The 14,724-nt window shown below is 45.2% G+C and overlaps 1 protein-coding gene across 9 annotated transcripts in view; it reads left to right on the forward strand.

Annotated features, from left to right (window-relative positions):
- The window catches only part of TIAM1 (TIAM Rac1 associated GEF 1), a 194,290-nt gene that overhangs the window by 121,322 nt on the left and 58,244 nt on the right, over positions 1 to 14,724 (forward strand). For all 9 annotated transcript variants that reach the window (XR_012651288.1, XM_075033838.1, XM_075033837.1 and 6 more), the window contains 4 exons: positions 4,125 to 4,572; positions 6,965 to 7,137; positions 10,678 to 10,902; positions 12,365 to 12,550. Coding sequence is in view for 8 of the 9 variants with exons in the window: in XM_075033838.1 (XP_074889939.1) it covers positions 4,125 to 4,572; positions 6,965 to 7,137; positions 10,678 to 10,902; positions 12,365 to 12,550 (1,032 nt within the window). In the remaining variant the exon portion in view is untranslated. The remainder of the gene's footprint in view (positions 1 to 4,124; positions 4,573 to 6,964; positions 7,138 to 10,677; positions 10,903 to 12,364; positions 12,551 to 14,724) is intronic.

Genomic DNA, 14,724 nt, shown 5'->3' on the forward strand with positions numbered 1-14,724 from the left:
TTTAATGATTTCCACCTCCCTCTTGCTTTGCCCTCTTGTCCTCCCAGGCCCAAAGCTAGGTAAACACCAGTGGGAAGGCTAAGCGGGACAGCACAGATTTTAGTTCCAGTCTTGCATTTGGTTCCTGGGATTGTCTCTCCGGGCAAAAATATTCCTCTGTGTGGAGGCAGCTGTTTGCCAGCCTGAAAATACAAACCACAAGATCTCTGGTGAGGTGCAAAATATCAGGTGCAGTGTCCTGAATCTTACACAGATCTGAAAGAAACTTTTGGGGGTTTTAACCAGTGAAATAAAACAGAGCCCCTAGATGATAGCAATTACAAGTCCAGAGTGATGTGCTGGTGATTTGTTATAATGTCTGTATAATGTCCAAAAATGTGGGCTTCAGAAACATGCATTCTGCAGTCTTCAGCTGTCTCCCAGCTCCCCTGATGTGCCTGGCACATGCCATCAACATCCTGGTGGAGAGCTGCAGGGATGCTGGGCAGGAGTCAGAGGGGTAAAGGCTGAGCCGTGTCTGCAGTTCACTCTAGGCCTCAAGAGTCTTTGGTTGGGAACTCCTTCTGCCGAGGAGTGAAATGCCTGTTTCATTAGCAAGCCTCTGTGGCGTATCCCGTCATGGACCTGGGATGGTAATAAGTCTTCCTTGGAAGAGAGAGACGTTGCTGTTGCCTGTGGGGCTCTTTGAGAACCTGAGCAGGAAACGTGAGTAATTTTTAAATAGCTCTCATCAGGGTTACACAATGTTTGCTTTGCTTCTGGGCAGTAGCCTGTGGTGGCCATGTCAGCGGGTACTTTGAAGCTGGACACCAAAGCTAGGGGCCTGTGTATCCACATTGATCTCATCAGTGAACAGCCATGCTGCTCACAGTGTGACCTGGGATGTTTAACTTTCAGCATCCTCGTTTGAAAATTTGCAGGAGTATTTCTGTGCCCCCAGTGATGTGTTCTTCAAACCCTGCTATGGTTTGTTGCTTGGCTTGGGAGTGTTACCGCTTCGGCCTTGGCACATTTCTACAGAAGCACTATACTAAACCTCTGTACTTTCTGCTGAACTCTTAATTGAATGCCCTTTAGTGTGTGGATTATAGCACTGTGAGACAGCCAGAGCAGATGCCGGCTGCTTCTTGAGAGCTTTTGATACCCTCTGATGAGAACAAGCTGACATTGCAGCAGGAGCTCAGAAGTCAGAGACCTGTGCAATGAATGCTCTTAACCCTACTAACCCCGAGACTGATCTTCTCATACAACAGACTTCCGAAAGTGCTAAACTCACTCAATACCACATTTCATAATCCATGAGCTTGAACAATATTAGCAGGCTGTAGGTTTTGAACAGTTCTGACTTTTGTATGCTCAGACCCTCCTCCTACCAAAGGGCTTGCATCAGTTGGCAAGAAGTCTTTGATACGGGATATTTAAGAGAGGAAGAGGGAGTGCAGGGAGCAGAGGGAGATTAGGGACAGGGCTGCAGCATTATGCTGAAAAGATCTTTTGACCCATCCAGCCCATCACTTGCATTGTGGTAAAGATTATAAAGAAATTTGCAAAATGTGTTACAATTGAAGCTCATGAGCATATATAACATTCACTCCGAGTTTTCCATCCTTTAATTTTTTTATAAATAATAAGCTGTTATGCCCATGTTATCAGTTAGTGAGTATAATCCCCATTTACGGACAGGGAAGCTGAGGCCATTAATGCTGTGTCTCACTGAGGTTACACAAGAAGGCGGCTGTGTCACACTGGGCACAAGGAACCTTGAGAACCTGCACTGCAGCGCTGTGCTTGAACATCTCTAGGTGCACTTCTGTTTTTGAAAAAATACTCCATCTGCTAAAAAGCACCAAGAAAGTTTTGTGCATACACTGGCTGGCAAAACTACAAATCCTATCTCCCTCATTTTGGTGGTCTGTTTTAAGTAGCTCTTTATTTTTTTAAACTGACTAATTCTAGTTAAAGCATGAGATATGCTTCCTAAAAGTTACATTGGCTAAAATTTTGGAATTGACTCTACACTTTTTGTATTGCATGGCTAAAATAATTATGAGACAGATTGTATATTTATTAAATCATTAACCTAAAATAAAGATCTCAAAATCTCAAATAATTTCTGTTGCCACCATTACATAATGTTCATTGGAGAATGCAGATTTGTTTATGCTCTACGAGTGACACACTTCTTCCCTTTAAAAAAATTATGGAGGAAGAAGGCCCTAGAAGACAAATGCAAACCCCAGTCATCCTATAGGAATAACTATCCCAGTGAACACGGGGGATCCAGTTCAGTTCTTTGGTGCTCTGGTTTTATGCCAATGTAGCTTATGTTGGCAGAGAGGCAGTGCCTCGGGAGTGTGAGTGTCAAGTGGCCGTGCCAGTCCTGGCTCCCTGATGCATGGGGTCTCAGATGGAGCACTGTCATCAGAAGTTGCACCATCCAGCTTTTCATGATGGAATGCAAAAACTTGCTTGCGGCAGTGTTTTGTAAACACCGGTTTCTGAGCAGCACCAGTTCTCCTCTCCAGATATCCCTCCTTGTGCTGCAAGAGATGTGAAGATAATTGGCTTCCAAAAAACAAGTGAATTGGAACAGCAGAAAAAAGCACATGGTTGTGAAAACTGCTCTGTACGGGTTGATGACTGCACTTACAGGAAGCCCTGCTCAGCTCATTCACATGCGATGGGAGTAGAAGAATATTGTCCTGTCCAGAACAGCTTGTCTATCACTATGTGTTGCATTAAACAACCAAACTGACTAGGATAACTGTGCTTATTGCATGGGGAAGGAAGTGCTTGTTCTTCCAACTGGACTCCCAAGTCTCCCTCGAGAGGTAGCTTTTATAAAGAACGAGCCCATCCGTTACAAATTAATGCCTTAAAAGTTAGTCAAATTCAGCAACACCCGTCCCCTCCCCCTAAGGTTTCTTCATCCAGCTCTTGCTCCACCGGAGGAAGGTTTCAAACAGAGCTCGGTGGAGGGTTTCTCAGTTTCCGTAGAGCTGCTCTTGGATGCATAGAAAACTTGTGCTTTAACCAATACCTAGAAGCTTGTTTTCTCCCAAAATAAACACTGCATTCTGCCACCTTTTTTTCAGAGTCTCCTCATTTTTTTAAAAACTTGTAAATCAAGCACCAGCTGCTCTTGCAGGAGAGGTAGAGTCTGAAATTCCTGTTGTTTTGGCCATATTTCTCACCTCTTTGCATTGTCTTCCCTGGCTCCCTCTTCTCTCGAGTATCTAACATAAGAAACTTCTCTCCACTTACAGGTCTTAGCCTTTATTTGTCCTCCTTCAAAAACTGCCACAGATGCCTTTGAGTGCTGAGATTGTAGTGGTTAGTCCCCTTTGGGCACTAACCTTTTTGCAGGGGGCAAGCTGAGCCACTAAGACTTCGAAACCTGAATTCGGTCATGTTCTTTCCCGTCTTGCTCAAGCTGGCCATATTCTTGTCTCTTCTGACCCTTCAACTGCAAGTTGTTGGGGACCAGGAAGGGTCTTCTGTTGTTGCAGTATTTTGGCAGGGTCTATCAGCATGGGATTCTGGCCCATCATTAGGGTTTGTGATGTAGAAGTGACACAAAACAGAAATAATCTCAAATACATTAACTTCTCAGGAGAAAAAAAAGTACCTTTTTAGTTATATAATTTGCAAATGACAATCTTGGGATGTCTAAAATGTATCTTCAGCTGTAGGTGTGAATGTACAATATCAATGTTTTCTTTTTAAAATGCGTAGGTTGATTGCTGCTTTTCTTGACAGTGCCAGTTTTTGCTACCATATGTTCTCCTTTTGCAAAACCTTTGGCCCTGTTAACTTAGCTTAATGTAAACAGATGATGCTGCATCTTATATTCCAAAATGCTAAGGCTGTAGAGGCACCACCTGAAATTGTGTGTGTGTGTGTGACTGATCTTTCCTAAACTATGCTGGAAGTTCTGCCTACCCTACCTTTTCTTCCAGTTGTTCATCTTCAGAAGAAAAAGAGATGAGGGATTTCCAGTGCCAGACGAAATGGGGCTGTGAAGAGATGTGGTGCCACTTGGGCATTTTGGGTTCTGTCAGTGTCTCCAGAAGGCCAGCCTGGGCCAGGCTTTTCATCTCACGCTGTGTCTCTCTTGCAACTAGGACGTCAACGCAGGTGAGGGGAGCGAGTTCACCGACAGTGGGATCGAGGGAGCAGCCACCGACACAGACCTCCTTTCTAGACGCTCCAATGCTACCAACTCGAGTTACTCCCCGACGGCCAGTCGGGCTTTCATCGGCAGCGACAGCGGCAGCAGCTCAACGGGCGATGGGCTTCGCCAGGGGGTCTACGAGAACTTCCGCCGGGAGCTGGAGATGAGCACCACCAACAGCGAGAACCTGGAGGAGGCCGGGTCTGCCCTCAGCGACGAGCAGAGCAGCGGCACCCTCAGCTCCCCGGGGCAGTCCGACATCCTCCTGACGGCTGCCCAGGGCACGGTACGGAAAGCCGGCGCTCTGGCGGTGAAAAACTTCCTGGTGCACAAAAAGAACAAGAAAGTGGAGTCGGCCGCGCGCAGGAAATGGAAGCACTACTGGGTTTCCTTGAAAGGTACAGAGCAAACGTACAAGGGTTTATCCAGATGGGTGTCTGCGGTGTCCTGTGGGTTGTATATTGCTGCAGATGAAGAAACCAATAGCCTAGACTCTTAACAAAAGCTGCTGTGAACTTCAGTGTAATTAACATCAAGTATGAGGAAGTGGTCCTGATGTTTTTCGGGGGGTGTTATTCGATGGTTGTTGATGTGGTCACATTATGGCATGTGTGTAGTCCAAGACACGTGACTGTGCTGCACTGAAGTGGGGTTCATACCCTACTTCGAGTCCTGCTGGCACCACCTAGGGTGGCTTCTCTGAGCACTGGGTGTTTCCTTTAAGAAGCATGTCTATGGCTTGCTGACAAACTAAATACCTGCGTGCAGCCGCAGGCACATCACAGTGGGAGTTTGCTAGTGATGACACTGGCCTGCATCAAAACAGGGGCTCTGTCTTTGTGCGCATTTGTCTTGTAACTCTTGTGCTTAGTGCCATTGGCCCGTCCTTCTCTGAGATGTGCTTCACGAGTGTAAACACCCAGCGAGTTGCAACACAGTCCCGGTATGGACAGGAAGCCGTGGTTTGGTCATCGAGGCTGGCTTGTGACTTGGGAGATGTTGGCTCTGGCTGCGTCACCCATCCCGCGGTGGCGGCCCTCGGCACCTGGCTGCTCTGCCAGCCTCCTCAGCTGCTTGGGCCACATACCCCTTCCTCTTTGAATTTTTGCAATTCCCCCTAGGAGCAAGCTCCAGCCCCGTTCGGGGTCTGAGTGCTTATAAAGGCACATAAATGTTAACGGAGCAGCGAAACTTGGGAGCCGGCCTCCTAAAGCGACCTTTACATTTCATGCGGTTGCATCAGCAGTAAAACGGGAAGCAATGCTTGCAGGGTTTTGGGACTGGCATCGCTCTCCTCCACCACGACGGGCCTTGTCTGTGAGCCAGGGGAGGCAGAGCCATGTCTCCTGCTGTAGGTGGGGTTACCAAAAAGCCCTGTATGGTTAAAGCCCTGTCCTCCCCACAGAGTGCTTTTTTTAGAGCACCTTTTCTTTTTTTTTTTTTTAAATTGGCAGGACTGTTTTAAAACCACCAGCAAAGTAAGGTGCCAGCTCTTCCTTGGGGTGGTTAGAGAGACTGGGGAAATGAAAGAGGAGAGAGGGAGGGGGCAGGGGCAGCGGGGAGCCCTAATCTCCTGGGAGGGGGGTCCTGCGGCAGGAAGGTCTTGCTGTGAGGCAAACAAAGGGCCATCTGGGAGGAAAAAGGGGAAGGATGAGCACGGAGGCAATGTTATTTTGAAGTGCTTTGACTCAAGTGGAGTGTTTGCTCCTTAGATTGCTGTGCCTTAATAATGTTAGTGTTTAAACGAGGCTTTGAAGTTAACAGCTGCTATTGTTTGGCTGCAAATAGTTTTCTGAGGGGCTGGGTAACAGGGCATCCCTTTGCACCAAGAGGGCTGTTTCCAGTGGCAGAGAAACAATGTGCCAGTTTTAGTTTAAAACAACTGTAGATAATGTGGGAAGGTGGGAGGGAGAGGAGACCCTTTTTTAGCAGTCTCCCAAATCGCAGGCTTGCTATGCCTCCCCTGCCCCAGAGAATTGTAAAGATTATTTTGTAAAACCAAGCAGGTTGTTTGTTGTCCCCAGTGAAAATGCATTTTTGGTTTTGGCCATATTGCCGTGAGTCAGAGCTGAAATGTTACAGTGGAATAAAGATTTGGTTTATGCTTTTTGTTTGTTTGTTGGGTTTTTTTGGTACATCAGTCTTTCAGTAAGCACAGCTCATTCCAGTCCATTTTTAGTTCCAGTTACTCATCTGCATCCAGTAATTAAATTGCTTGATCTTTGCCTTGCAGGGACTGTAGCAGCTGCAGGAGGCTGAGGCAGGGCCATGAAGGTTTGCCTGGGGGCCCGTCTGCTCCATGGCCGGCTCCCAGCTGTCTGGCACTGCCAGGGGAGATGCTATCTCACGTCTGCATCTTCCTTTTGGTCCCCTTGGTGGGACCGGGTGGCCGTGGAGGACCCCCACTTTGGGACTTACGATGATGTTTCTCATCTGGGGCTATATTTTACTGCCCATGACTTTCTAGGCTTGTGTCTGTGGCTCTGTTTTAGCAATCCTAGGGTGAACAAAATGGCCCGCTGGGGCACGGCTCGATGTACCATACAGCTCATGGTGTGCCCCCAATGGCATGGAAACCACCACCTGGTCAGGCTAAAAACTGGGCCATTGCTGGTGCTCTCCACTGTGGGGCTAAAAACCTGAACAGGCCCTGGCAAATCCTTCCATCCTTCCTCATCCCTGTGACAGTTCTACAGATGATTTATAGTCCCAAGTATTAGTGCTGAATAGATGCAGGACAGCCGTTATGTTTAAATGTGTTGCTTGCTAATACATGATTGTCTCTTTTAGGATGCACGTTGTTTTTTTATGAGACTGACGGCAGATCTGGCATTGACCACAACAGCATCCCAAAGCACGCTGTCTGGGTAGAAAACAGCATAGTGCAAGCAGTGCCTGAACACCCCAAGAAGGACTTTGTCTTCTGTCTCAGCAACTCCCTTGGGGATGCTTTCCTCTTTCAGGTTGGTCTGGTTCAAGGGTTTTACAAATTTGTTTTCTTTTTCTGTCTCCAACCAAGGAGGAAATCTTAGCTCTGGTTGAAATCAGTGGAAAAATCCTGCTGCCTCCAATAGGTTTGGGATTTTCCTCTGGCAGCACTAGAGGAAGGACACGATATATTTGGTAAATGCCACTCAAGAGACACACTACCACATGTGAATCACTGTCAGATCTGCTGTTTTTATTGACTGACCAGACCCTCTTTGTGTAGATGGTTGGAACAAAGTAAGACTTAAGAAATATTCTTACTTCCCTGTAAAAACAGAATTTTGCATGGTTTAACAGCATGCTTTTAACACACAGACCAGGGCAGTTACCATATAGGACATACAGCAGTGCATTAAATATGCTGTGACACTATCTGCGTCTCGTAAGAGACGTATCAAAGATGAGACCTTGCGGAGAGGCTCAAGGAGTTTACAAGACCAAGAGGAGTTTGAAGTGCAAGGGAATACTTGGACCTCCAGGTACTTTCCCAATGGCACTGCAGAATCCAGTTGTCCCTTGTTCATACAGACCTTAGTCAACATCTTGCTGTTGCCCAAGAGGAGACTGAAAGTGCATGTTTAGTTTTTTCAATCAGAAAATAGAAATGTTTGACTTTCACAGAGTATGTCTGAAAAAAATCCGGTACTTATATCAAAGACCATACATTAGTTGATGTGTTTCACTGAAAAAGATTTCTGTATTTTGGGACCTGCTGCTTCCCTAAGTGATTTTTAGGTTGGCATTCCACTTATGGTCTCAGTGTGTGCTTGAAAGGTTGTGGAGCACCACCTCCTCTTGTTCTACTGATATGCGCTGCAAAAATCTTTTCCATGCAGTTTTCTAAGGAAAAACCTTCATTCTTATAAAATTAATGCCAGTGGATGCTAAATGCTCAAAAGGTCACATTCAGTACATTTCTTTTATGGCATCACAGTGCCTTATTCATTAAAAGCTCTGTGTCATTATGCCATGGGTAGATTTTCATGTAACTTTGTGGGAAAAAACAAAAATGAGCCTTTTCAAATGAAAAACAATCATTTATATTGCCTTGCAGAAATTTTTCCTTGATGTGTCCCTTCTGCCATAGAACCCCATGCATCGCTAGCGAAGCAGAAGAGAAAGAAGGGATGGGTTTGGGGAGAAGGGAAGGAGACCAGCTGCAGTGGTGGAAGTAATGTGTGAGTGACTGTGCTGTAGGGCTTGCTCTGCTGCACTCAGAACAGCCAATGCACGTGTATGGCTGTTGAGCAGTGTTACCTAACTGCTCATGTCATACATGTCTGTCCACACATAACACAGTGCTGTAGTAGCTGTTTTGATGAGAAGAAACCACAGACCTGCACAAGGCTATTTCTGTCCCATGGAGACTGTGTACGTAGGGACAAATAGGGTTGCTTTGTAATGCGTACAGATATTGGACATCTTGTAACAAGCCTTCCCACTGCATTGCACCTAGAGACATCACATACCTCCTACATGATGGTTCCTTGCTCAGTCAGTTCTTATTGTGCCTATACAAATCCATTACTTGCATATGTCACATGCATTTTCCAGGAGCTCAGAGCGACATGTGACACCACATACTTATGTATCAGATGTTTGCAGCTTGTTTATGTGATCCCTGCCGTTGAGGAGTGGAGTGATTCCCCTTGCCTACTCATCTACCAGAAGAGTCTGCAGCTCCTAAAATCCATTCCAGATTGTTTTTTCCCTCCTTCTCCCCAGGAGGCTAAAAAGAAAACTGAATCTAATGGTATACAGATAAAATTTTAAAATTAAATAAGATAAAAATATGACCTCTGTTAAGATTTTGCTAGGAATTAACAAAACATACCATCTCATTATAAGTCCAGTGCTACTCTCTTATCTACTGGGGACTAGGTTTCACCACCTGACTGTAGGCAAAGTGTCTCCCATTCTGCAAATAATTTCTGTATTTTCAGCAGAAATTCTTCAGCAAGGGGGGCTCAACATGTCTTCAGCAGTGGTGATAAGACACTGTAAGCCCCTGTCTATGAATGAGAGCTTGTTAATATTATTACCTGGGCAGGGAGCTTGACCAATTTAAGCAATATACATTGTACAGTGCCAACTGAAGACAAGAAAATTAGGAGTAAGAGACTGGTCTTTCCGGTGTACACCCTATCTTCTGCTTAGGACTTCTAACCTGAGCTGAGAAAAGTGATGTCATTCTGGGACATGCGAGTTTCACCTGCTTCAGTACCACAGAAGTTTTGGGAGCATCAGCCTGAAGTCCAGCCTGTGCATATATGATTTCCAGTGTCGGGCTTCTGTGGGAATCTCTCCTTGGCTTCAGTAAGCCATGTCCTTTGCTGTTAGTTGTGACCACCAGGAGAACAGTGAGGATGACCTTCTTTATCTATGCTAGCAACTGAAGAAGTCATACTGTGCTGTCTATTAATAGATCAGGTATCATCAGAAAGTTTAATTAGAACAAGGTGGTTTGGCACCTTGCTACTTTTTCAGCAATGAGCCAAATACCAGTGTGATTACTGCTAAAGGCTGACACTCAGAGAAAGTCCACTGCAATGCTGAGTTGGCTGTAAATTTTGGTTTGCAACCTACTGTAAAAAAGGAGTGAAGTTTAGTAAGAAGGCTAAGAAGATTTACTTTTTATTTTGAAAGTCTGGAAAAGGAATGCTTTGAAATATTCTTCTTTCTGTGTCAAAAGCCCCTAATCAGAATAGTGCTCTTCCAGCAAAATGTGCTGGTGTCCCATGCCCCAGCCTAGTATCTCATAGAACCATAGAATCTCATAGAATGGTTTGGGTTGAAAGGGACCTTAAAGATATCTAGTTCCAACTCCCCTGCCATGGGCAGGGATACCTGTTGCTCAAAGCCTCATCTAACCTGGCCTTGAACAATTCCGGGGAGGGGAAGTGTTCCCTTTTCCCAAACTGTCACACAGAAGCTTGGGAAGGGACAGTCCTAGAGCTCTAAAAATTGTGATGAGCCTGCCTTTAATGATAATGTGGTTGTCTTCAGAGTGCTTTGGGACCTTCAGAAGTGGAAAGCTTGTCTGTCTGTGCATCATAACAAAGGTACTCATAGGTATCATGGTCAGGTTTTATGCCATTAATTTATTACTAACTGTTGCATGCCAAAAAGCTCTCCATACTGTGAAGAGCACAGAGGCTGGTATGTTCCCTGCCTTAAGGAACTGGGAGTTTAGAAAACATCGCTAAATGTTGAGCTACAAATTATGGCAGCATTGCATTGAACAAGGAAGGTGATTCCTGAGACCTTGCTGGGAAATGCTGTACAGCTGCAAAGCACAGATATAGGTGTAATTCCAAGTGCTGAATGCCTAGTGCTGAGTTAAAAATGGCCTGCTTAAGAATGATGGGGTTTTTATTACTTCTCTCGTAAGTGGATTTAAGGCTTTGAATCTTAAGATCAAAGGGACAGGAAACTCCTTGGAATTGCATTTGTTAATCTCCAATCAATTTTAAAGAGGATCCTGACTTCTTTTCCCCCTCTTTCCCTCTCTTCAGACCTCTAGCCAGACCGAACTGGAGAACTGGATCACAGCAATCCATTCAGCTTGTGCAACTGCAGTGGCAAGGCAGCATCACAAAGAGGACACCGTCAAGCTCCTGAAAACAGAGATAAAAAAGCTGGAGCAGAAGATTGATATGGATGAGAAGATGAAGAAAATGGGTGAAATGCAGCTGTCCTCAGTAACGGACTCCAAGAAGAAGAAGACCATATTGGATCAGGTAATGGCTTATGTGAAGCTTGCTTATGTGAAATAAGCCCCTAGCAAATATTTAATGCTTTCTTCAGAGTAGCGGTACCTCTGTCTGCTCCCACTGTGCCATGTGTGTGCACTGGCAGAGCTCCCCAGAGCAGGCAGGACATGTGTTGGCAGGAGAGCTGTGCTGACTGTCCTAGTTGCACCATTTCTCCAAACAACGTGCACTAAGATACAGCATGGGCCGTCTTCTGACCTGCATGCAAGGGTTTTGGCTAGCTTCTCGGAGGTTGAGTGAGTGCTTTAGGGGAGGGAAGAGGCTACCAGGCCATGGCAGCAGGATGCCTTAGGGGAAGAGCTGGTCAGAGACTGACAAATGCTGCTCTAGCTGTTGTCTTAAGTGTGGAAGAGGATGGTTCATCTTCTGGCAGATGGGATGAAGAAGCCATCCGTGGTTTCTGCTTGTTGTAAGGGCTCGCCTTGACCTCATGGCTGCAGCCCTGCCTGCCCCTCGGGACCGCTCCTTCTGACTTCAAGTGGACAACATAGTTGCATTTCAGAAGCAGATAGCCTAGAGCCAGATGTCTCTCCCGCTGCCGTAGCAGCACCTTATTTTAGGAAACTAACATATGGCTCCTGCTTCATTAGTTTGTAGCTCTTTTACCACGCCTGCCAAACGCGCCTGTACTGCAAACCATAGGGAGTGGCCGGGCTGTAATGCACTAAGCTAAAGAGATTTCGTACCCCCTAGAAGCCTGTGAGAAGCGGGGGGAGAGGAGGGAGATGCTTGCTTCTCTTGAAAGGGCTCCACTCAAAGGCTGTCAATCACAGTAAGAGGGCAGAGCAGTCTCTCTCTTTATGTAACAGTTTTTCTAAATGCTTTGAAACTGTTTCCTATCAGCAATTTGAATTATTTAAATAAGTCCTTACATAGGCTGATTATAGTGCTCTTCTGCTGATAAGATTAATTATCCCCAGAGTACTACACTTTTTCAAGTATGGCGAGCTCCGTTGATGCTTACAGCAATGCTGCTGCTGTGGTTGCTGATTTGGGGCTCTCTGTATGTGTAATTTGGTGGGGTTTGGTGGTCTTGTTTCTCACATGTCCTTGATGCATGAAAGAAGCCTCTTAAGGGACTACTTAGAAGAGAATCCTGGAATACAAAGAAAATTAAAAATGAGATTTTAATCCTATTAATAGCATTATATCAAAGGAGCAGTTATCCCAGGAGAAGATATGCCATGAACATAAAAACATTGTTTTCCATCTAATGAAAACTTTTTTATTATTTGTATCCTTTTTGGGGTTGGGAGGGGAGGGGAGAGTGGGAAAGAAGGGGGATCAAGGTTTCTTGAGTGAGATCAGCATGGGTGAAAAAGGTATGTTACTGGGAACAGTAGAATTTTTTCAAGGTATTTACCTCTGTCCTTCCTCCTCTCCCCTTCTCTTCCTGTGCATCTTGCTCCTCAATCTTTGATGTACACAGATCTTCGTTTGGGAACAAAATCTTGAACAGTTCCAGATGGACCTATTTCGGTACCGCTGTTACTTGGCTAGTCTCCAAGGAGGGGAGCTCCCAAACCCTAAAAGACTGCTTGCTTTTGCCAGCCGTCCAACAAAAGTTGCAATGGGTCGTCTTGGAATCTTTTCAGTCTCATCGTTTCATGCACTGGTAAGTTTGAACAGAGGCCAGGGGTCATCTTTGCCAACCTGCAAATCGCTTCACATGTCCAATGCAGAGATCACGTTGACAAACAGCAGTCTGTGCCTGGGAGGTGAGCCCTTACCGTAGTGTGCAAAATATTCTGCTTCCTGAAAGGGGTGTGTGTCCTGGATATAGATTAAAAAGCAAATGCTTGCATGCCATAGCCTTATGGAAGAACTATGTTTCTCCTAAACGTGTGATTTTGAATTTCCAGATCTGTACTATAAACATGCTTTCTATAAACAGATCTTCCTGTTACAAGAGCAGGCTCACCTCTAATGTCCATGTACATGGGCTTGATCCAAAAGTCCTGTGAAGTCAGTGTGAGTCTTTCCGAGGCCCTCAGCAAGTGTCGGCTTAGACCTTCTCGGGCATGGCTTGCTTTCTACCATATGGATGAAACTACTGACCAATTAGTCTAATATCCGGTCTGCAGTGATCAACACCTGATGCTCCACAAGGGAGGGGAAATGTTCTTCTCTGCTACTTATGGTGTGGCAAATAATGTTTAAAATGGTTGTTTAAATTTAAATAATGTAACAACCCAGCTTTTAAAAATCCAGGGAAATGTATTGCAAAGTGGTGTTTTTTTAATGAATTTAAATCAAGTTCCTGTAGTTTCGGCTTGGACTCCTGGAGCTTCACAAAAATAGCTGAGCTCCACTGTTGTCTTGTCGATGTCAGCTGTACCCTTCAATTGAATCTATAGCTGTAATTCAGTCAGGGGCGTTTTTATTCTTTTATATATGAAAAGATTAGCGTCATCATCCTGATAATTGCTGGTGGATTTATATTTTTTTTAAGTGGTGGGCTGTAATTTGCATTTATGCTTATTTTTTTGCATCTAGCAAAGCACTGAGCATTAGCCTGAAAAACAGTCTGCCTCTTCATGCTGGTGTCTCTTGAGAGCCAAGTGAAAAAAAATATGTTTTGAGTATGTTGTGTTGGAAAAGACACGTGCTTTCTTCTTCTTTAAGCAAACTCTCATGTCCTCCTTTGCCCTCAATAGCGTGGAGATGGTGCAGTGAGTCTCAGACTCGAGCTGGGTGCTGCATGGTGATAGCGTGGCATCCCTAGCTCTCCTGAAGATGTTCCTCAGTACATTAGTCAGAGGATGTGCTAAGTCTCCCAGGTGCCTCTGCACAAACGTCCCAGATACAGTTAAGAAATGTCTCACAAGTCCAGGCTCTGGAAATGGAGATGCTTGCAGTAGTGTTTAAGTTCTCGTTTTCCTTGATTTCTCCACATTTCCCAAGGAGAACACAATTACTAGTATAGCAACAGTTCCCTTGCTGCACAAGCCAGTCTTCTGTTTGTCCTGTCTTTATACGGGTTTTTGTATCTGCTGCACCCAAACAACCAGTTTCTCAGCTCTGTAGCTTGGGGCATCACTCAGAGATTCGGGTGTTCCCGCTGGGGTTGCCAAACGACAGTCACATTTTGCTAGTTTCGGCTGTGGGAATCCAGTACAAAGGTGTTCCAGGAAGCATACAGCCAAGTCGGCAGGGTGGGTCGGTCTGTCTGTCTGTCTGTCTAGCTTCGCCTTGCGCTCCCATTCATACCTGCCATCTCCTACCGCTCCCTTTTTCACAGGAGAGGAGCTTGCTCTCCTGAGGCCACCTCCACATGGGAAATCTGCTTAAACTTTGGCCTAAACACTTCACCTCTGACTAATGTCGCACTAATTTCTACCAGAAACTTGAGAAATGCTCCCCAGATATTTGGTTTCGGTAAAGGCAAATATCTTTTTGCTCCAAAGGGGTTGCCACAGGCATTTTTTAAGTACCCAAGCAGTTAACACTGCTCCAGTCGAAAGGATCATTTCAGCTTTTTTTCTTCCTGTGTTTTGTTCAGTCCTTCAAATGTTGCTATCTTTAAGGAAGTGCAGGTTTTAAATACCTTGACCTATTTGCAAGCCTTTATCTGGCCTTGTAGCAGTTATTAGTCAGTTCCAGGATGCCCAGAGTGCTTCCACAGGAAAGACCAAAGAGAAAGACAGGGCTTTTCGGAAGCAACAGATAACTTTGGAAATCTCAGTTTTCACGTGTCCAGCTTTGAAACCTTGATAGAAAAAAAAAAAAAAAAAGAAAAAAACCCCAAACCCTTTACTGGTGCTGAGGCTTTGCTCTGTGATGGTTAGG

Source organism: Buteo buteo, chromosome 8 (genome assembly GCF_964188355.1).
Source record: "Buteo buteo chromosome 8, bButBut1.hap1.1, whole genome shotgun sequence".
Lineage (NCBI taxonomy): Eukaryota > Metazoa > Chordata > Aves > Accipitriformes > Accipitridae > Buteo > Buteo buteo.